The 23,551-nt window shown below is 45.5% G+C and overlaps 1 protein-coding gene across 2 annotated transcripts in view; it reads right to left on the bottom strand.

Annotated features, from left to right (window-relative positions):
* Nucleotides 1-11,193, bottom strand: part of Crebbp (CREB binding protein) — a 138,868-nt gene extending 127,675 nt beyond the window's left edge. For both annotated transcript variants that reach the window (XM_059270101.1, XM_059270102.1), the window contains exon 1: nucleotides 11,013-11,193. In XM_059270101.1, the coding sequence (XP_059126084.1) occupies nucleotides 11,013-11,097 (85 nt within the window). In that variant the 5' untranslated portion in view covers nucleotides 11,098-11,193. The remainder of the gene's footprint in view (nucleotides 1-11,012) is intronic.
* Nucleotides 11,194-23,551: the final 12,358 nt, after the last annotated feature.

Here is a 23,551-nt window from a genome sequence, read left to right as displayed (position 1 = left end):
AGAAGTTCAAGATAAACATCAGCTATACAGTGAGTTTGAGACAAGACCCTGTCTCAAACAAACAAAAACAAGTAACTGAATAAAACTGAATAGTTCTTGCATCAGATTTGTCATATTTCAAGTACTTGATGGAACGTGTAGACTATTAACTCCAACTGAACAGCACTGACCTCCAGATCACCAACATCGTCTCAAAAAGGGCAATGTCTAAACCGCTCCAGCTGTTGAGAAGGAATCCTTTTCCTCATACTTCAGACAGAGAAGGCCATCACAAGAACTACAACATTGGCTTCTCTTCCTCTTATCTGAATGGTCCCCGAAGAGGCTTCATGAAAAGGTCAACTGTGGTCAGGTCATGCTCTACAAACAACATCCAATCCCCAGAGTACAAGACCCTATCCATAGTTTATACCCTTGGTTTATTTTCAGTATTAGTTGTTTACTAGGTTACAAGACTCAATTTGTAATGACACCCACAAATTAAGAGGAAAATACTTTGTCCACCATGAGACAATTTTTACTAGTAAAAAACCATAAATAACCATAGCTAAAGTATCAGAGAATGGAAAAAATCATAACCTCCAATAAAGAACTTCCCATCACAGAGTTGCAGGAAGAAGAAACCCCATTCTATTCCAGAGCTAGATCTGCTCCCTCAAGATCCATGTGTGAAGTAAAGAGGAATGAGGTCTCACTGGCACTCCTCTCAAAAAGTCCACCTGACAAGGCCACTCCCTCTGCAGATACTGCTTTCTATAAAGGAAGACGACTTGTCCAGTTTCTCTGCACTCACCTTTCCTTTTTCTCTATAATTCCTAACTCATATCAAGCCTTTGCTCTGAAACTATATAACCAGAAACCAGCTCCGCTTAGAGTTCAATTTTCCAACTGTTCCCGAAGAACAGTTGAACTACAAACACGACTGCCTGTTTAGCAAGCTTTCTGAATCTTAGCTCTCAATTCATTCGTCCTACAACTGGAGCTGAAACTGCACCAGACCATGGTACTGGAAATGAACAGGAAAAGACAGCAACTTCCCACACTGTCCTAATGAGAAGCTTCCATGGGTGCAGGTCCGGGTCTGGGCCTCATCCACGTTATCAGTCACCCCAATCCTCACTGGCCCCAGGCATAAGTAACGTCTGCTAGTTTCTCAATTAATTAAACAATAGTAGCTGCCTCAACTGGCTATATGCGAAGCTCCATAATAGCCTAATATACACAAAGCTAATCAAACTGAACAAAAGTAGAATATTCTAAGGGGAAATTTCTTTTAGAGATCTCTGATCCCCTCCCTCTGTCCCCAAGACTCCAACTTGTGAAGCCTCTGGCCCCAGTAACAGAGCTGCTGAGCTGGGAGCTAAACTTCCATGTCCACTCTGAGACAAAGCCAGGGCTCCCTCCTGTGCACACACGGCTGGCTCCCAGTATAAAAAGCTCTGACATTTCCTTCAACTCTGAGTCATGCTTAGAAGGTTCTACTTTAATCAGGTGACAAATACTCAAAATATTTTAATCCAAAAGAATTGGGTCAAGCTTTCATAGTCTATAACTATCAAAGCAAACCCTACTTATTGACAGATTTCTATAGCTCCTGAGTGTCATCATTCAATTCATAATCAAATACTAAAATCTACTCTATTTAAATGTTACCCCTGCCTTTTCCATTGGTTATCATAAAGAACAATTAAATTTTCTGCTATTTCATTGGCTGTGCTAACTATAAAGTTAAAACATGCAAGAGGAAGCTGGTAAATGATACAGCAAGTGAAGGCACCTGCAGCCAAGCTCAAGTTCAACCCATGGGACCATGTAGCAGAGGAAGAAAAAAAACTCCACGGTCTCCTCTGACTTCCACACAAGTGCCATGCACACACGCACCCTCACACACAAAGTAATCAAATAAGTAAACATGGATAGGTGGTAATGTTCTCTCAAGAAAAATGCAAAACTATTTGGGAAGAGGGGAAGCTTTTCTATTATAAAAATAATTTATATTACAAGAGAATTGTATAACCCTATACAATTAAGCAGATCATTCTCTATACTAAAGACTGAATTCAAGTGCAGCTCTAAAAAATACCTGTTATACACAATAAGGCAGAGGTAAAAATTGGCAAATTAAAAAATTCCCAAAGAGCAGCACATGGGACACTTAAGATAGGGAAGAAGTAAGATTTTCACTGCTAAGTTTTACTACTCTTAGCAATGCTTCAACTAAATATTCTTTTTGATTAATAGAAACAAAACACAGGGGGAAATGTCACTAGAGATAATACTCAAGTATTTCTTAACAGTAAGTTTTAATAGGAATTCTAGGACAGCCAGTCTCAAAACAAAATCAAAAACAGAAATGAGTGACCAGTGAGAGTATGTGTACTAACATCAGATCACATCTGAGGGCAGAGGGCATGCCCAGGGGTATGAGGGTTTCTGAGAGACATCTGGGAACAACCAAAAGAGGAGTTATACAAGAGATGTGTGTACTATGACACCCAGGAAGAAAAGACTGTCACAGCAAGGGTCCTATTTCCAGCCCTGAACTGAGAAAACAGCTGGGCTTCCCCGACTGACTGATTAGCACTATGGTACAGCAGGAAAGGCCAGGGAGGTAACAGAGTTGGGAAGACCACTGGCCCCACCTCAGCTCCCTGGGATTCTACATACGGCAACGTCCAGAACAGGAGGGAATAACTATATCCTCTTTGGGTCGCTCCTTGGGTCATTTTCACACTTAACTGTATTTTGTATTCTTTTTTCTTAGTTGTGTTTCAGTTGTGTGAACAGTTCTAAGCCACTGAAAAATATCAACCCAAATCTCTGTACAGTGTTAATGAAAATTCAGACTGGATTTTAAGACACACAGTAGTAAGGAACAGAATCACATAATTAAGACTTAAGTCCATGAAATATGTTTAGAAATTATCAAGAGTTTACAGAATGCATAAATTTTTATAATTTAAATTTTTCATAGCTATCATGTTTCTAGTTTTAAAAAATTAAGTGAAGGGATTGGAGACTTAGTAGTTAAGAGAGCTGGCTGTTCTCCCAAAGGACCTGGAGGTTCGATTCCCAGCACCCACGAGGCAGCTGACAATCACCTGTAACTCCAATTTTAGTGGATTTGATGCCCCCTTGTGGCCTCTGAGGGCACTACACAAACATGGATAAACAAATGCAGGCAAGACACATAAAATAAATTAATAAATCTTATATTTAAAACGTAAAAATGGAGACAAAAATCAATAGTACTGATTACAGAATTCCTTGTTTTATATCCAGTAAGGGTATACCATAGACTCATCTATACATGGGTTTCTGTGGTAACGTGCATAGCTACTGCTGTTTCCAGCAATTAACAGGGTCTCATCAGATTAGCATTCCCAGGAAGTCCTCAGAGTTTGACAAACCACAACCACATGCCCTGGTAGCTACACTGCCAGCTCTTGTTCACTGAGCATTTCCTCCAGGCCAGGTACTTTCCAGGCATCACCTCAGATAATACTGTAATAATATAACAATCATCCCATTTTACAGATGAAAAAAACTGAGGTTAGAGAGTTGAAACCTGGCCAGAGCTCACTAGCCAGGTTATCAACAGTGAAAACATCAGAATTAAGAAAAGGGAATAGCCAGGCAGTGGTGGCGGTGCACGTCTTTAATCCCAGCACTCGGGAGGCAGAGCCAGGTGGATCTGTGAGTTCGAGGCCAGCCTGGTCTACAGAGTGAAATCCAGGACAGGCACCAAAACAATAGAGAAACCTGTCTCGAAAAAAAAAGAAAAAAAAAGGGGGGAATAAACCTAGGTGGCAGTGGTGCACATCTTTGATCTCAGCACTTGGGAAGCAGAGGCAGGTGGATCTCTGTGAGCTCAAGGCTAGTCTGGTCTACAGAGCTTCCAGGACAGAGTTCCAGAGTTTAGGACAACCAGGACTACACAGAGAAACCCTGTCTCAAAAAACAAAGGGGGGCAGGGGATGGTACACACACAATGACACACAGACGGATGGACAGACAGACCCAAAGAGTGGTGGCAAGCAGTGTAAAAAGCAAAGTCTTAGGAGAAAACTAAGAGCATTTTCAAAGACAAAAAAATAAATACTGCCTCAAACATCTCCTACAGGCCTACTGTGCAAGTAAGCCTCTATCCGCTGTGCCCAGTGCCAGTGGGGCAATTGTGGGAGTCTAACAGAGCTGCTTAACATCTAGTGTCACAGAAAAGGAAGGATGTTGAAGACCTGAGGTGACAAAGTAGCAGGGAAAAGAATGCTGTGGGCCACTAGAGTCAGCAAGAAGCAAAATGGCCAGCAAAAGAACAAAGCCACCTTATGAAGTTACCTGGCTTTCTGTTAAACTTATCTGATTTAAAATATAGTATATAAAACTATTACAGAAAATGAACAAACAAACCCGTAAGCAAGCACCTCCTACTGTGAAGTGCTGATCTTACCCTAAGTAATGGTCACTGTCCAGGCCAGGTACAATAGTTTCAGAAAACTTGGGCCACTGTTGTGCCCAGCTGGGAACAGCCACAGCAGGCCAGTATTCCCAAACGGGTGCTTGAGTCCCATGAGTCCCATGCCACTCAAATCATCAAGCTGTGGCTCGAGGGAAAATTCTTTGGATGCTAATTTTTACATTAAAATTTAAGAGGAGATAGCTATGTCCACATAATGTCTATGGCTGAGTTTTTGCCATAATGACCAAGTTGAATAGTTAAAACAAGAGACCAGATGCCCCACAGAGCCAGAAATATGTCCTCTCTGGCCCTTTACAGAAGTTGTTCACTGATCTATGCATTGTATAAGGTGTGGTGGTGGGGGTCCTGGTGCTAATGAGCTGTGGGAATGGTGCAAAGTTCAGCCCTAACCTTTCAAGATCCATAGAGCCCACCAGCACAAGCTCTGAGAGACTGACACCAAAATTCCTTGGCTAGAACTAACCTCACTGGAGCACAAAACCTTTGAAAAAAAATGTTTTTTTGTTTTTCGAGACAGGGTTTTTCTGTATAGCTTTGGAACCTGTCCTGGAGCTCACTCTGTAGACCAGGCTGGCCTCGAACTCAAGAGATCTGCCTGTCTCTGCCTTCCAAGTGCTGGGATTAAAAGCACTCACCACCACCACCTGGTCTTAAAAAATTATTATTTTATGTATTCTTAGCGTTTGCCTACATGCTTATATGTATACCATCTGTGTACCTAGTGCCCACAAAGGCCAGAAGAAAGACAGATCTCCTGGAACTAGAGTCACAGATGACTGAGACACCATGTAATCTCTTGAAATACACACCCAGTGCTGATCTGAATAAGATAAAGAGTTGAGACCCTCACTAATGGAACCCCAATAACTAAACTAGCAAGCTTTCCTAATCTTTTTTTTTTTTTTTTTTTTTTTTGGTTTTTCGAGACAGGGTTTCTCTGTGTAGCTTTGCGCCTTTTCCTGGAACTCACCTGGTAGCCCAGGCTGGCCTCGAACTCACAGAGATCCGCCTGGCTCTGCCTCCCGAGTGCTGGGATTAAAGGCGTGCGCCACCACCGCCCGGCTTTTATTTATTTATTTATTTATTTATTTATTTATTTATTTATTTATTTATTTTGGGGGGGACTTTCCTAATCTTTACAAACCACAATAGGAAAACTTCATCTTAACAAAGGCAGTTAGCCACCCCCTTTTAAACTTTTGTTTACAAACATGAAGTAAAAACACTAATTTAAAAAAAAAAGATTTTATTTATTTTATTTATTTATTTATTTATTTATTTATTTATTTATTTATTTTTGCAGAGCCCTAAGTAAAATGGGGTACTGTGAGAGCCAACCACAATGGCAGAAGTAAAATTACTGGCTTACAACCTAGCATCAATTTCCAACAGCAGAAATAAGCCTCAATTCCTTTATAAGCCATTTTCAACTATGTTTAAGAGTTACCGAATCAAGTAGGGTATAGCAGAGCATATCTGTAATCCCAGCAACTCAGGAGGTGGCAGCAAGAGCATCAGGAACTCATGGCCGGTCATGAAATCCTGTCTCAAGAAAACAAAAACTAACCACAATTCCAGAACCCCAACCTTTTACCGCTATGGCACCACTGATGTGCTTCACATTTACACATCTTTTCTGAAGAGCTACCAGTGCAGCCCCCCCTTCCCATTCCTAAAAGGTCCCTACTTTCATGGCAAGATACAGTCAAAAAGTCTTACGAAAACTTTTTACCTCCCATTTAGTTTAGACAATAATAAGGTAAAATAACTTATTTCTCAATTACGCCCTTAAGTAAACAAGAATGTGAGCCTATCCAGTTTAGATGGAATATAACACCAGAATCAGAGGAAAAGGAGGCCCAGCATACTCCATGTTATATACCCTACCCCCAACCACCAAACATTATAAATTTTCTGAAAAGGACTGCTTGTGTGTGTTGGGGGGGGGGGGTAGAAAAGGAGGAGGAAGAGAGAAAAAATGAAAGAGAAACAGAGAGACAGAGATAAACAGAGAGACTGAGACCTGCTTTGTAGCACAAGCTTGTCCAGAACTCATAATGTTGTCTAGGCTAGCCCCCTTCTGCTATAGCCTCCAGAGTGCTGGAATTACAGGTGTGTGCCACTGAAACCTGGCAAATATCACTGTCCATGAGTCAAAGTAAATTCTCTCTTTTAAATTTTACGTGGGTAGATGTTTTGCCTGCATGTATGCCTGCGCAGCATGTGTGTGCAGTGTCTGAAAAGTCCAGATCCCCTGGAACTGGAGTTACAGGCAGTTGTAAGCTGCCATGCGGGTGCTTGGAATTGAAACAGGGACCTCTGAAAGAGCAGTCAGTGCTCTCTTAACCACTGAGCCATCTCTCCAGTCCCCGAGTCATCAAGTAAATTCTTTAGAGGTACAAATTTATAAAATAAATTCCTAGAACAATCCTTTTTTAAAAATACTGTTTTATTACATTATTTATTTATTTATGTGTGTGTGTGTGTGTGTGTGTGTGTGTGTGTGTGTGTGTGTACAGGGCATGTATATGTCATGACTCATGTATGAAGGTCAGAGGACAACTTGCAGGAGTCAGTTCTCTCCTTACACTATGTACAGAACTGGGATCAAACTCAAGTTCTCAGGCTTGGTGGCACGTGCCTTTACATGCTGAGGTATCTCACCCAAATCTAGATCCCCCTTAGGTTATGGGTCCTCATCTAGAAAACAGCAATAAATGTATCTTCTCTTCCTAAGCTGCCAAGAGGGCTTGGAAAAAAGCACTGTCCAATCGTCAAGGCTACACACGATGAAGATCACCATTTAGCAGGAAAAGCTGTTGGTGGTGATCATATTCACAAGCTTTCTTTAAATACACCTCTCTACTATACCTGAACAGACTCATAGCTCCTTAGTAGAAGGCTGAGACAGGAGGTTCACTGTAGCCTAAGAGTTGAGGGCTGGCCTAGACAACATAGTGAGACTATGCCTCTTGAAAAATTACCTTTTGCTAGTGATCACAGAGCATGCCTGTAATCCCAGCAACACTCAGGAGATTGAGGAAGGAGAATCACAGGTTTGAGGCCAGCCTAGGATATATAGGCAATCTGATGTTAGTTTTAGATACATCACGTTTTTCTCAAAGTAAAAAAAAAAAAAAAAAAAAAAGAGAGAGAGAAAAAAATGGGTTTTTTTTAAAGGCATAATAAGCATTATAAAATATAATCACAATGGTTTAGGGCCATACCCGTGTTCGACTTTCAAAAGACGAATTTAAAACTTTTTATGAAATTTTAGTGTGTGTGTGTGTGTGTGTGTGTGTGTGTGTGTGTGTTGAGAGAGAGAGGGAGATGGGGGTGAGAGGTCCGTGCCATGGCACACTTAAAGGTCAGAGGAGAACTTTGTGGAGTCAGTTCTCTCCTTCCACCTTTATAGGGGTTCTGGAGATTGAACTCAGATCACCGGGCTTACATGGCAAGTACCTTTCTTTACCCACTGAGCCATTTTGCCGGTCCTAACACCTCTTAAATGGCCTATTTGCTACACACAAATTTTGCCATAAAACTGGCCAAATCACTAAGTGTGATAATGTATGCCTATAATACTAGTAGTACTTGAAAGGCTGAGGCAGGAGGATCCGGAGTTCACAGACAGCTTGGGTTACATAGCACATTCCAAGACAGACTGAAGTAATCAGCAATACTCTGTCTTACCACAAACAAACAAAAAACGCTTCATAAATGTTAAAAAAAAAAAAAGGTCTACTACCTGCCTGAATATTTATTTCTCCTACACTGTTCCAATATCAATCCCTAGTGTTAAAAGATACTAGAGTAAGTAATTTGGACATATTAAGAGAAAGTTTGCAACACACAACCAACTAACTATATATTGGTAACAGAAGTCCCTCCCCCTTCTTACAAAGTACGAAAGTACTTAACGATTCAACACAGAACAAGAAAACAGTACTGTGCCAACCTCTGCTGACATCTGATTCTATGCCACTGCAGAACTGCCTAGACAGTAGGGTGAGAAGCAGTTTCTCCTCCCTCTTGCTACCCTCCTCCAGGCACCTTCCCTCTTCCTCTCTGTGCTCTCCCCATCTTAAGTGACAAAGGCATTCATCACTCAGATGCTGCCTGGCCCCTAGTGGAGCGGTTTATGCATACATGGACGCTCCCCTTGGTGAACTCCAAGTACTCTATAGGCTTGGGAGGCTCCTCAACATCAAGGGTACTCTCTTCTCCACCCACTACCATCCTTAGAAACGACTATAATGCACTTGATGGCTTCACAAGACAGTGATGTGGCCCGTATCACACCAGTTCAAGCAGCTGCTGCTTCTCAGGGTCTAGGGCTCTCGGTTCCCTCTCCTCCTCCAATCACCTCCCTCAAATTTGAACTTGTGCTGAGAACACACATTGCCCACCCTGGTCCAATTTTCTCTTGGAGGCCTGAAATAGAATCCCTCACTAAAACAATATTAAATTTCTCTCAGTAATGATCTATTTCTATCTCGATCCCAGCCATCATTCCTTTAAAAATATTTAATGTAAATACTTCAGCCATTTGTTTGACATCTTAAGATCTGTCTATCTTGTTACTGAATCTTAGACTAAAAGTTATTCTTGACAAGGTTTCCCCTGTTTACTGTGTTCAATAATGACCCCTTCCTCAGCAGTGCACCCTAATACACCCTTTCAAGACAAAGTGATGGTGCATTTCATGTCACCAAAGACTAAACTTAAATACGAATGTCATCTTATTCTTGATCATTTAAGTCAGAAGTGTTTCATACATTTGGAGATGCTAATGTGCTCTTGTGCTTTTCCTGGGTAAAAAATTGGAAAGGGAAGGGGACAAAGTGGTTAATTTCAGAAAATCCTTTCTGATAAGCTCTGCTCTGATTAGCAGCACATTTAGTAAATATCTGACCATCCAGTAACAGAAGCTATATCAAAAAAGCCATCTTTTGGGTTCCATCTTGTAAACAGCTGGATGTATGTAATACTACAGATCTTTTTGTTGTCCTGTTATTAATTTGCCCCACTTTTAAGAAAAAAATCTACAATAAGCTCACTCAATAAGAGCAAAGCTGGAAAGTCTTTAAGTGACCAGTGTCAGAGGACAAGCTTCGGAAGCTCCAGGACTAAACTTGCCTGGTATTATACTTCACATGATTACAGTCTTCTGGCTCAAACACAGCAAGATCACTAAAGCAAGGGTGCTCTATGTTGCAGAAGAGCATTTAAACCATTGTTTCCATATTTCTCACATCAATAAGTAGATTTTTATAAAAATAAACGTCAAACAACTTGTCATTTAAAAAGAAAAGTCCCATTAGTGACTTTTCTCTCCCCGAGAATTATTTATTCCTTCCCACTGCTGAACAAATTTTAAGTAAACAAAACTCTCCTGAAAAACGATGGGGGAGGGAGAACACTCATCTCTCATTTCTACATTAACTAATATTACACGGCTCCTTTCATGAATGGATTCCAGGAACACTATTCAAACTGAAGCCACAAAATCTAAGTTTTGTTTCAACAGTAGAAATATTTTTTAATACACTTGTATAAAGTCACAGAAAGACTTCCACAACTTGAACAGCTGTGTCTAGCGCCAATCTGCAGGCAGCAATGTAATTTGATTTGGACCCATTCATCAGAAACTCATTTTCAGATGCCGCTACTACAAGAACGTACTGGAGAAACGCTAGCTGCGGTGAGCCGGCATTGTTCGGAGCAGCGCTCAAGTTTTTATTGCGAAGGAGAGCTTAAAAGAGGAAATACAAATCATTGGTAATGTCACCATAGAGCTGTCCAGAAGAAGTCTGAATTACTGAATGAACAGAAAACTGGGCACATGACATGATCATAATCACCTAAGAAAGTTTGCGGGGAAGCTATTTAGTGGGGCAGGAGAAGATTTAGTAGTATCTTGCTTTTTTTTTCTGAAAAATTGAAAGTCCTTAATTTTTAAATTTTACATCTCTACTGTAAAACCAGCCCAAACTCAAAGGGAAACTGGAGTACATTTTGGACTTTAAAAGCTTGCTAGCTTCTTTTTAAGGTTACGTATGTAAATGAAAGACACCACAGCAACTTTGATGACATCTTGCAAATGGAGTTTGGGGTTTTGAAAAAAAAAATTACTAGGTGATCAAAAACAAAAAAAAAAATGAAAGAAAGAATCAAGAGTTTCAAAATAACCACCAAGCATTTTCCAAAGCAACACATTCCAAGAAACTTCTCAGTCGCAACTCATAAGCCGGTGGCAGCTGTGTCCGCGACTGCAGCGTCTAAAGTCGGGGGTCCGGTCTCGAAAGCCCTCATTACCTCTCGGTCGCATTCTCTCCCTCCAAACCTCCAAGGTCCCCTCCGCTGTCATCCCGGCCGGCCACGCGTGCGGACACTCGGCCGCGCCCCCGCTTCACTTTTCCTCCCCGGCCGGGACGCGCAGCCCAGGGCCCGGGACGGAACCTCCCGCCAATGCGACCCCCGGCTCCCTCCCCGCCACGGACGCTGACAGCGCGCCCGGCCCTAGCCTCACCTGTGCTGTCATTCGCGGAGAAGCCGGGGGAGCTGAGTTTGGCTCGTTTGGGGTTGGGCGGTCCGTCCAGCAAGTTCTCGGCCATCTTCACCTGCTCGCGGAAACAGCCCCGAGCGCGGGCGGCACGACGCGGCCCGGACGGGGGTCGGGCCGGCGGCTGCGAGCAGGCGAGCCAGCGAGGAGCGAGCGCAGGAGCGCGGGCCGGGCCGCGGAGGGCGCAGGCCGGGTGGGGGAGGCGGCGGCCAAATCTCAGCCTCAGCAACAGCGCCCCGCAGCGCTCACCGCCCGCCCCCGGCCGCCGCCGCCGCCGGCCGCGGCCCCCTCATCCCCTGCCCGCCTCCCGAGCGCGACACTCCGCGGCCCGGGCACCCCAGCGGCCCGGCCGCCTCCGCGGGCCCGGCTGGCAGCGACGGCGCCCGGCCCCACGGCTCAGGCGGCGCCCGGGAACATGGTGGTGCCGCCGCCGCCGCCGCCGCCTCGCCGCCCCCCCCTTCCCCGCGCGCCCCACTTAATGAATTCGCCCGCGGCCGGACGACCGGGGGACTTCGGGCTCCGCCGCCCGCCTGCGGCCCGCCGCCGCCGTGAGGAAAAACAATGCGCCGAGCGGAGCCGCCGCCGCGCCGCGGCCCCCCCACCCCGTGCCGCCGCCGCCGCGGCCGCCGCCGCCGGGCTCCGGGAGGCCGAGCCGAGAGGCGAGCGGGGCCGCCGGGGCGGGAGCCGAGGGCCGGGCGGAGCGGGCCGGCCAGGCGGAGCGGGGTGCGCGGGCGGTTGTGGGGCCCGGGACCGGCGGGGCCGAGTAGATCGCGCTCGAAGCCCCGGTCGGGTCCGCGACAAGATGGCGGCTGTTGATTCCTCAATTAAAAAAAAAAGAAAGTTTTTTTTCTTCTCTTTCCAGAGCCTGAACGGGGAGGGGGAGGGGGCGGGGCACGCCTGTACGTCACCCCCCCGCGGCGTCACCACGCACGGCCCCCGCCCCGCCCCCTCCACCTGCGCCGACCGCGGCGGAAAGAGCCGAGCGTGCTCGGGTGGAAGGGTCGAAGGCGCGGCGGCAGTGCGTGAGGCGGAGGGCTGCGGCGCTGGGCCCGGCCTGCGGGACGTGGGGGGCGCAGAGCAGGCGTCCACTTTTGTTCTGACGGCGTCAGAGGCGCGGCACGCGAGAGGAGGATGCCCTGGGCTCGAGCCCGGGCCCCCAGGCGCGGAGTCGGCGCTGGTCGGAGCCCAGCCCGTCCGGTCCCGCCCCGGCAGCCCTGCCTCTTCGCAGCTGGCTCCTCGCCTCCCTGCTCGCGAGCCTCCCGGGTGACATCGGACTAGAAAGACGCCAGCGCACTCCGCGCCTCTTCCCCTCGTCCTATGCTAGTGATGGAGAAGTGGTGTCTGCAGGTTACAGGCTGCCCTCGGGTCTGTTCCTGAGTGTGTGCAGATGGGGAAACTGAGGCAGGAAAGCGCAAAGCAACTTTTCCCGAGATCACCGAGGGAGAAAATGACGGGTCGAGATTTGAGCCCTTGTTCTCCCCAAGTTTAGCAAGGGAGTCGCTAGGCTCCTGAGCGCCTATTCCCAAGCCCAACATAATGGGGCTAGGTCCAACGCTGTCACCTGAAGGAAGAGGCTGGGAGCGCTGCCTCCTGGAGATGAGCAGGGTCCTGGTACCAAGACCAAGGGCTTCGGTGTCCTAGGGGGTGTGCCCCACCTCGGACAACCACCCTGGCTCTGGCAGGTGCCCAGGAGAATGTTAGATCGCAGGGAGATCTTCTCACCTGGGCCACTGTCTCACACACCTCAAAAGCTAAAGTTTTCCCATCTGTTAAACTGGCCAGCTTGACTCGGAAGTCCTTATCTTCAAGGTATCACCAGCACCCATTTCCTAATCCAGAAACCTGTGAGTCAGGCGGCCCCTCCCTCCCCACCCGCCCACACTGCAGCCAGTCTCCCCACGTCTTTACCTGAAGAATGGGCTCCTCCTCCACACACCGCTGCCAGCCGGTGTTTTGTCCATCATGGGCCCATCCTGTGACTGAGGCAACTTTTCACATAAGCTTTTCTTGTGTTTCACGTTTTTCTCCACATAGCACCAAAATCACCTTTCTGCAAAAAAAGGAAAGAGAGGAAAACCTATTTGAAACAAATTAGCTCCTCCTATACAAAGGACAAACACTAAGAACATTTATAAAGTAAACACGATGTATGTATACACACATATATACATTAAACAGTGATTGGGTCAGGATTGAGTGATGCACATTTTTTACACTGTTCACTCCTGTTTCATCTGTCCCTTCTTTCCCATCACTCTGCCCCATCAGCATCCCACACCCACACATCCACTAGGTAGTTCTCATCATGAGATATTTTATAGTTTTGTCAATGCTATTCACAGTGCTGACAACACCTGTCACTAGCACAGAAATTCATCTCCAAAACCCAGTTCAAACCTCACTTGCTCCAGGAACCCCTTCTGTCCCACTTTAGGGCCTCAGAGATCACTTCTGGGCAACATCAGAGGCCATAATAGTAATACACCAGTTCATTTATGTCTTTATTTATTCATCGAGTATTTCTTGAGACTCTTCAGAGTATTGCCACTGTACTAATTCCCTGGGCAAAAGCACAAAGACGTCCCTGTGTGCTCTATTGGAGAAGTTAAAGTAACAAGCATGGGAAATCCTAGCCAGAATATTCAAAAGTCCATCTTCTTGGGAGAGGAGGAAGTGTGTGGAGCCACAGAGGGACAGGGGGCCAGAATCACTCTGCATATGAAGTGCCCTGGGTATTGTTCTCATCGTGGGGCATTGTTTTTACTGAGGGCAGAGGCTACATCTCGCGGTCATGGTTATGGTTTCAACTAAGAAGCAGGTTTGTGGATTTTATGACTGAATGAGTGGATGCAGTCTCAGGTCCCCCAGTCCTGAAGGCCTCTGACTATTAAGAAGAATGGGTCTACCCTGATGGGCCACTACTCCATAGCATGAACATGGTGTCTAGCCATCTAGAGAATCCAAGGCCTTTCCCCAAAGGAAGCTCTTAGTAAATACGTTGTCTACTAGTATGTCCTTGACTTGAGTCTTCTGCTTGTGGGCAGCTTTGGTATTGGGTCATACTCCAGTTTACAAAGAGAACTGAGAAACTCAGTCCCCACAGTTCGGAGTAAGCATGGCAGGGCAGAACCTGAGTCACACTTCTTAGACACAAGCGCCTCACTCCTCTTTCTCCTTTGTGCCCAACCCCAAAACACCTCCTCAAAACCATTTCCTACTCATTCTCAGCTGCATCATTTTGATCAGTTCCTCTGGTACTTGTTGATACCTGGTTTTCCTTTCTATTTCCCCCTCAGTCTGAGTCTCCTCAGAGAACGCTAGCTGGGGGACATGGGTAAGAGAACAAGTAACGGGTCTTGCCTGCCTACTTTTAGCTGGATATCACTGTCAACTTCAGAATGCCCCGAGTGTAGCAGGCCACTGCCACACCTCCACTTGCCATGGTCATAACGGTCCTAACGATCCTAACGATAAGGAAACAAGGCCCTGAAGGGGACAAGCCACCAAGGGGCTGCCTCCTCTTCTCACAAACCTAACCCTCTGTAGTGTCAGAGACCACATTGAGTGATGGAGGAGTCCCTGTTCACAGAAGGCTCAGACTGGGGCAGAGAAGAGTAACAAGATGTGGAATAAGTCAAGGACAATTTCCTGAGAAAAATCCATCTGCCTTTATCCTCCGATGAATGTGTAAACCTGTTTGTTCAAATAGTGTAACAGTGTTTGGTCACAGAAAGGAATGACATGCTGGTACTGGTACACTATGAAGGGACCCGAAATCATGCTCAGAGAAAGAAGCCACACACAAAAAGCCACATGTTGTGTGAGATGTACGGATATACATCCATATATATGGATATAGATATATCTATATATCTATATATATATATATATATATAGATATATAGATATATCTCCGGGACAGGCAAATCAGTAGAGTGAATAGCTTAGTGGTATCCAGGGGCTGTATGAGGTGGCACAGAACTATAGGAGATAGGGCGCCTCTTGGTGATCAAAATGGTAGTTGTGATTCAACTCTGTAAACACACTAAAACCATTGGCAGGTACACATTTTGTTTTGTTTTGAGACAGGTTCTCTTGTATGTAGATAGCCCAGGTTGTCATTGATCTCACTGTGTAGCTCAGGTTGATCCCAAGTTCACTGTAATCCTCCTGCTGCAGCCTCTGGAGTTCTAGGATTATAGGCATGCAACACCACACATGGCTGATATCTACACTTTTGTTGTTAGTGTTGTTTTGTGTTGTTTTGTTTTTGAGACAGAGTCTCACTAAATAGCCATCGCAGGCCTGGAACTCACTCTGCAGACCAAACTGGGCTTGAACTCGCAGAGATCTGCCCGCCTCAGCCTCACAAGTGCTGGGATCAAAAGCATATACCACTATGTCCAGCTGGTAATTATGTTTAAAAAATAAAATAAAATGGCATTTTACTATGTGTGGGGTGGATATGCATGTGCAATGGTATTGTGTCGAGGTCAAAGGACAACATTCTGGAGTTGGATCTCTCTCCCCACCATGTGGGTCCCAGGGATCAGGCTGAGGTCATCAGGCTTGGCAGCATGCACCTTTACCCATAGAACCATTTCACATCTGTACTTTTAATGGGTATGTATTTTAATAAAGCTTCTTAAAAACTTTTTAAAAAGTTGGCTTGGAAAGAACAAAATGAGAGATGAGCCAAGGCATCGAGACTGGCCAGCCAGATCCAGGTGGGAAAGTGGCAAGGTATAATTGGTGAGAGGGGATTGGTGGGGATGTTATTGGAACTTTCCAACTCTGGACCAGGCTGGGAGTCTACTACTTTAAGCACCAGCAGGAAGGATGGGGTTAAGGTTGAGGTGCAGATCTTTCAAGGGACATAAGAGCCTTAAAGACTGTTTCAGACATGAGATTTTGTATAGTTTGTTCTCTAGTATACCTTTCTAGACCTAGGTTAAAAAATAGCATCAGAGCCGGGCGGTGGTGGTGCACGCCTTTAATCCCAGCACTCGGGAGGCAGAGCCAGGAGGATCTCTGTGAGTTCGAGGCCAGCCTGGGCTACCAAGTGAGTTCCAGGAAAGGCGCAAAGCTACACAGAGAAACCCTGTCTCGAAAAACCAAAAAAAAAAAAAAATAGCATCAGATTTGGGCTTTGTCTTTAAGCAATGCAGAGGGAGCAGTAGGAAGATGAACATCAACTGTGCACATTGAAGTGAGGCAAAAAGAAATCACACGAAATCCCATGAGTGGGTGTCCCTGAGAGCCATGGGTAATGAGGAGGGGGAGACCGAAGGATGAGGGCAAAATTCCAGCAGGTGAATCAGGTGTGGTGATACATTTCTATAATTCCAACACTTTCAGGGGAGGTAGGAGAATCTCAAGTTCCAGGTTCTATCTAGGCCCTAGCAAATCCGAGGTTAGCCTGTGCTACTCAGTGAGCCCCAGGCTGGATAGAGCTACAGAGTGAAACTCTGTCTAAAAAAAAAAAAAAACCCCACAAATATACACAGCTAAACAATGCTAGGAATAACTGGGCCTTAGAAATCTGTTCATCTATAAATATTACAATCTGATAATGTATAAAATATATAATGGTGTATAAATGTGGTAGGGTACGATGAAATAAGATTGGCTAGGAATTGGGCTCAGTGGTGAAGACTTGAGTCTAGATCTCCAGAGCCCACGTAAAAGCCAGACAGATGTGGCACTGTCTCAGGAGGCTGAGACGGGATCTCTGGACCAAACGGACTAGCTAGACTAGCCAAATGAGTGAGCCCCAGGCTCAGCAGGAGACTATGTTACTAAACACAGTGAAGAGGACTTGAGAAAGGGACCTGATGTCAGCCTCTGACCTACACACACATCCCCACCCATGTGCATGCACAATAGCACACATGCATGAAGATGCATGCACACATTGCATGCACAACACACACACATGCACACATAAGAATAACTGGAACTGGTTAGTCACTGAATCCCAGTGGCATGCATAGGTGGATTCGTCACACAGTCATGCATACATTTGTGTATTTTGAGATTTTCCATAACTAAAGGTTTTTATTTTTATTACGTGTGTGTGTGTGTGTGTGTGTGTGTGTGTGTGTGTGTAACCACTATACTGGTTCCAGGGATTGATATCAGGTGATCAGGCTTGGTGATAAGTGTTTTAACCACCTAAGCCATCTCACTGGTTGAATAAAAGACTTTTAAATATTAAAATTAAAATCTAAGTCTTTTTACTTACAAACATATCGCTAATCATTTTTTAAAATTTCTTTTGTCTTGCATTAAAGCATCATGATTTTTTTCCCATTGGGATCTGTACATCTTTGGCTGATCCAACAAATCTACTTATTAGTTCTAATCTTACTAATTATTTCCTATAGAATCTCCTGAACTTCTATTGAAGTGCTCTCTCTCTCTCCTCTCTCTCTCTTTCTTTCTCTCTCTCTCTCTCTCTCTCTCTCTCTCTCTCTCTCACACACACACACACACACACACACACACACACACACAGAGTCCCAATATGTAACCTAGTCTGACTTTCAACTCACAATCCTCCTGTCTTTGCCTCCTGATTGCTAAGATTACAAGTGTGTGCCATCACATCTGGCTCTTGTTTTTAAATTGTCTTTATCATCAGGGTCATAGACTCAGTGATAAAGATATATAGAAATATAGCTATGTTGTATATAACATGCATATTATATAATATAATACAATAGGAAAATAAGCTCTCAGACGGAAAGTGGGAAGCCCAGTGTGGAGGTATGGTCTATCTTTGTTGTTAACCTGATGGTCTCTCTTTTGTTGTTAAGCTAATTCCCCATAGCATGCTGGCCTCAAGAATATTTTGACTAAGAATCTTCAGTTCCCCCATTCTGACCCCTTTGTCTAATGTTTTCTCTTCTTGGTAAGTTTAAATTTCATTGTCTCCTATAACAGACACTGGTCTGCCCATACACTAACTTCCTTTTTCTCATTCATGTGATGTGATTATACTTGCTTGGCAGAACTACACTGAAGCTAAATCTGGCTCCTTTTCACCTGTGCATGAAGAAAAATAACATGAGCAATTGTCAAGTATGGTGGTACACTTCTGTAATCCCAACACTTGGCAAGGTGAGGCAGGAGGATTCCTGTGGGCCTTGGCTACAGAGTGATTTCCAGATCGTCTCAAGCTACATAGAAGACCCTGTCTGAATGGGGGTGGGGTATCTGATTGGTGTCAGCATCACGAATGGTCACACATCTGCAGTGGGTCATTCAGAGTGCGGAACAATCCTATGACTACATGGTCATTCTCTCTCCTCCGCTGAAGCCTCCAGCGTCTCCTTCCTCATTCTCACTCTCAGCCCATGGTTTGCTTATTACCTTAATAGGTAAACTGAGAATGCCAAAACACAATTTTCACAGGTCTCCCATAATGCATCTGCTTATGAATCCACATCTGTGCCCATATTTCTACCTGTCTTCTTGTTTGTGCCATCTGAAAACCCAAACCCTCAGGCTGGGGATATAGCTCAATCACAGAGCGGTTGAAGATGACCCTGGTCCTCCTGCCTCCACCCCTCCCAATCCCACAAGAGCTGGCATTGCATGTGTGGATGACCCCATGAACTGGCAGAAGAAATTTCGAGACGGCGTAAAATCTGGGCTGTGGCATGGTTAGTGCTCACTGCTCTTAGACAGTTGTTCAGTGAGAAGGAGCAGAAAGACCTAACGTGCAGTCTGAAGAGAAAAGGCTTTTGAACAAGTTTAAACGGAAATGAACAAATGGATGCAGAGGAAAATGGATGCAATTATTAAAGAGGTCAGCACAACTTGGGAGAAAGCTTGCACTTTGCTCTGGGACACTCAGAAGGGTTCCTTGAGGTCCAGAGTCCACCCATCAAAGGAGAGAGACAAACTGAGAATGTCACTGAGCAGGTTCCCAGCTTGTAAACAGGCGTAGGTAAGTATTTCCCAGGGTCAGCCACTAAGGAGCACAAGTCACTTGGAGCTGTGGCAGAATGGGGCCAGGCTGCATCCCAAGCTGGTAGCAGAACTGTCAGCATTATCCATGTGGCATTGCAGACATGGTAAATGCAAGAGTTATGGGAAGAAGAAAACTCCCAACAAGTTTCCAGAAAGCTAGGCAAGACATAGGAGGGAGGCCCTGAGAAGCTGCTGTGAAACTGAAGCCCAGTTTGCAATGAAGATCCCAGGATGTTGGAGATATCAGGACCATAGTCTGTCCACTGACAAGGTTTACAGACACAAAGTGGAGCCAGAGACAGGCTACATGTGCTGACAGGGGTGGGCTGTCTAAGCCACATGAGCCAGACGGTACCAACAAGAGCTCCAGATGCCAGACGTGGTATATGGGATTTGAAGTTTGTCCTGATGAGTTCTGGTTTTGCTTTGGCCTTATCTTTCCTTGCTGTGCCCCGATTCCTCTCTTTTGGAATAAGAATGTGTTTTTCATGCCATTGAATAGCGAAGTGGGTAACTTTCTAATTTTATTTTATAGAGGCACACAGTTAAGAGTCTGTCTTGAGCCGGGCGGTGGTGGCCCATGCCTTTAATCCCAGCACTCGGGAGGCAGAGCCAGGTGGATCTGTGTGAGTTTGAGGCCAGCCTGGGCTACCAAGTGAGTTCCAGGAAAGGCGCAAAGCTACACAGAGAAACCCTGTCTCAAAAAACCGGAAAAAAAAAAAGAAAGAAAGAAAGAAAGAAAAAAAAAGAAAAAAAAAAAAGAGTCTGTCTTGAGCCGGGCGGTGATGGCGCACGCCTTTAATCCCAGCACTCGGGAGGCAGAGCCAGGTGGATCTGTGTGAGTTTGAGGCCAGCCTGGGCTACAGCGTGAGTTCCAGGAAAGGCACAAAGCTACACAGAGAAACCCTGTCTCGAGGAAAAAAAAAAAAAAAAAAAAAAGAGTCTGTCTTGACTCTCAGAAGTGACTTTGGACTTCTGAATGATGTCGAAACTGTTAAGACTTCCAGGCACGGTGGCACACACCTGTGTGGTGAGTAATTGTCCTCTGATCCAAGCAACTGGCATCTGGGGGGTTCAGCTGCACACTCTTGCAAAAGGATCATCCCCAGTGGACTTGTTGGCTGTTTGCACGCCCTTGTGGAGGGGAGGGAGGGTTAGGAGACCCCCTATCTGAGTACCCAGCCTATCCCTACCACACCTGGTGTATGCTATTCTGCCCTAAACTCATGTGACCTTGGGGAGGGTCTAAAGTAATAGGCTGAGGAACTAGAGAAAGGAGGCTCCATTTAACTGGCTACTGTGGAGGAGCACTCAAGCCCCTGCAAGTAACCCCTCACTTACGCTCTCTAAGGAAGCCCAATAAACTCATTGGTTCCTCAGAACTTTGGTGAAATAGTGCCTCAGTTTGTCATTGGGGTCTTAGGAGAAGCCGCAGATGTTACAGCTCCTCCTGGGAAGGAATTTTTTTTTTTTTTGCGACAGTATTCAGAGGAAAAAACCCAAAGATTGGAAGTTCAAGGTCATCCTTTGGTGACATCGCAAGTTTGAGACGAGCCTGGGCTATATGAAACCCTGTCACAATAAGAAGAGCAGGAGCTAGGAGGGGTGCAACTCAGCTACTAGAGTGCTTGCCTAGCATGCACCAAGCCCTGGGTTCAGTCTCCAGCGCCACACAAAGCTAGGGATAGTGGCACATTCCTATAATCCCAGCACTTAGGAGACAGAGGCAGTAGGATCAAAAGTTCAAGGTCATCCTCAATTACATAGCAACTTCAAGGTAAGCTGCTCTATATGAGACTCTGTCTAAAAAAAAAAAAAAGAGTGGGGTTGAAGAGATGGGTTAGTGCTTAAGAATGCTTGCTTTAGCAGGGCGGTGGTGGCACACGCCTTTAATCCCAGCACTCGGGAGGCAGAGGCAGGTGGACCTTTGTGAGTTCAAGGCCAGCCTGGTCTACAGAGCGAGATCCAGGATAGGCACCAAAACTACACAGAGAAACCCTGTCTCGAAAAACCAAAAAGAAAAAAAAAGAATGCTTGCTTTCTTAAGGGGCTGTGGTGGTGCACATCTTTGATCCTAGCACTCGGGGGGGGGGGCAGGGGCAGGTAGATCTCTGAGTTTGAGGCTAGCCAGGTCAACAGAGCAAGTTCCAGGACAGTCAGGGTTACTGTCAGGTTACAGAGAGAAGCCCTGTCTCTAAAAACAAAACAAAACAAACAAAAAAGTTTGCTGTTCTTCCAGAGGACCTGAGTTCCATTCCTAGTACCCACATCAGATGATTCACAACAGTCTATAACTCAAGCTCCAGGGGAGCCAACACCCTCTTCTAGCCTTCAAGGGCACCCTACATACACATACATATTCATAATTAAAAATAAAATAAATCTCTTAAGAATAGTAAAATTAAAATAAGAGGAGAAGCAGGAGTTGGAGAAGAAGAAACTGGACTATTAATTTTTAAATTTTTATGTGTATGAGTGTTTTGCTTGGATGTTATGTACAACATGCATGGAGGTTCAGGAGAGGGTATTAGCTATCCTGGAACAGGAGTTACAGGCAGTGTGAGCCAACATGCAGTGCTGGGAACTGAACCTGGGTCCTCTTGCAAGAGCAACCAATGTTCTTAACTACTGAGCCATCTTTCCCGCCTGCTGTTGGGAGTTTTGAAGTTGGAATGAATGCATTTTGAATTATAAGATGTCCGTGGGGACCAGGGTTAAAGCGATATGTTTGAGGGAAGTGAGATGGCTCAGTGGTCGAGGCACCTACTGCCAAGCCTGATGGTCTGATTGGATCCCTGGGACCCACGTGGTAGAAGAAGAGAAACAATTCCTGAAAATAGTCCTCTTACCTCCATATGTGTACAGTGGAACACACATTACACAAAATAAATACAAGTTTTTAAAAAGTGATATATTTGGGTGTCAAGTTGACAAGGGGTATACTTGTAATAGTTAATCTTCATTATTAACCTGGTTTGATTGGGTCTCAACTAAGAGACACACCTCTCTCTGGGTGTGTTTATGAAGAAATTTCCAGAGATGTTTAGTAGAAGAGGGAACACCTACCTTGAACATGGGTGGCACCATCTCATGGACTGGGATCCCAGGCTGAAAACTGGAAAAGGAGTGAGGTAGCTAAGCATCAGCATTCCCTGCCCTCTGCTTCCTGGCTGCAGATGCAGTGGGGCCAGACACTTCATGCTCTGCCTCTGTGCCTTCCAGCCGTGATGAACTGTATCTTCAGACTGTGAAAATGTTTCCAACTACAAAGCAAAATATAACTTATTCTATGGCAAATATTGGAAAACCACAAACCTACCCATACCTGGGGGTTTTGTGGGGTGTTTTTTTAGGAGGGGGGAGTAATATATAAACTAAGTTGTACTTAGAACACAGTCACACACATTTATTATGGATGTCTATGATTGTTTTCATACTACAACCTCAGAGCTGAGAAATTGCAGCAGAGGACAAATTACCCACAAAACTCAAAGTGTTTAATATCTGCCCTTACAGGGGAGGCTTTCTGGCCCCTGCTTTGGGGCACAGTTCGAAGGCTTCTAAAGCTTGCATGGTAATTGGATGCCAAGTGTCAAAGAAGTGTCAGTCTATTCCAGCAGGCTGTGATTCCAAGGGTGCTGGCATTGCTCCCCACAGTTCTTCCTCAGGCCTGAACCATCGATCAATCCTCATGTTCGGAGCAGCCACTCTCTAGGAAGACTGGGGCCATTCCATTCCACCCAGGGAGAGCCCGGCTCCCAGTCGTTGATTCATGGACTCTTCAAGATTCGTTGATTCATGGACTCTTCAAGATTCGTGGGTCTTCTCTGTCCAGAGCCTTTTCCTCCCCAGTGCGAACCCTACGTGTTCCGACTACAAGGTTGGGAACTTTATCCTTGCATCATCTGAGTGAGGCTGCTACTCTTTCAGGATCCATCATGGCAGGATGTAGAAACTCCACATTTTTTCTTAATCTCGTTCTAGATAGAATTCCACTCTCAGTATTCCACTAAAAACTGTACTTGGTAAGGACGCCAGTGTCCACAAAGTTGTAAACTGCAGCAGTTACTCACCCAGTCCCTTGTTTCTAATTTTCTGCATGGGCACGCTTGTATGTGCAGGTGCATGGGCATGCTTGTATGTGCAGGAGCATTTGCACCTGTGTGTGCATGCCTGAGAGCCAGGGGTCAACGTCAAGTATCTTCTGAATCATTCTTCATCTTATTTTTGCGGCAGGGTCTCTCACTGAGCCTGGAGCTCACTGATTGAGCTAGACTGGCTATCCAGCAAGCCATCACGTATCTTCCTGTCTCTGCCCCTCCAGAGCTTAGATTACAAGCACCCCCAGGACACACATCCGCAGCTTCTCTGTGGGTGCTGGGGTTGAACTCAGCTCCCTCTGCAAGCGCGTTACTGATGGAGCCGTCCCCTGACTCATCTTTCCCCCTGACCTATGAGCAGCCGCCCACACAATGGCTGCTTCTTTCTTGAAGACCTTGTTTTACTCATCCCTCCTGCTCAGGCTCCTC

The sequence above is a fragment of the Peromyscus eremicus genome, chromosome 8a (assembly GCF_949786415.1).
Source record: "Peromyscus eremicus chromosome 8a, PerEre_H2_v1, whole genome shotgun sequence".
NCBI classification, from domain to species: domain Eukaryota; kingdom Metazoa; phylum Chordata; class Mammalia; order Rodentia; family Cricetidae; genus Peromyscus; species Peromyscus eremicus.
The sequence above is the reverse complement of the archived record's forward strand: the minus strand, read 5'-3'. Positions and strand labels throughout refer to the sequence as shown.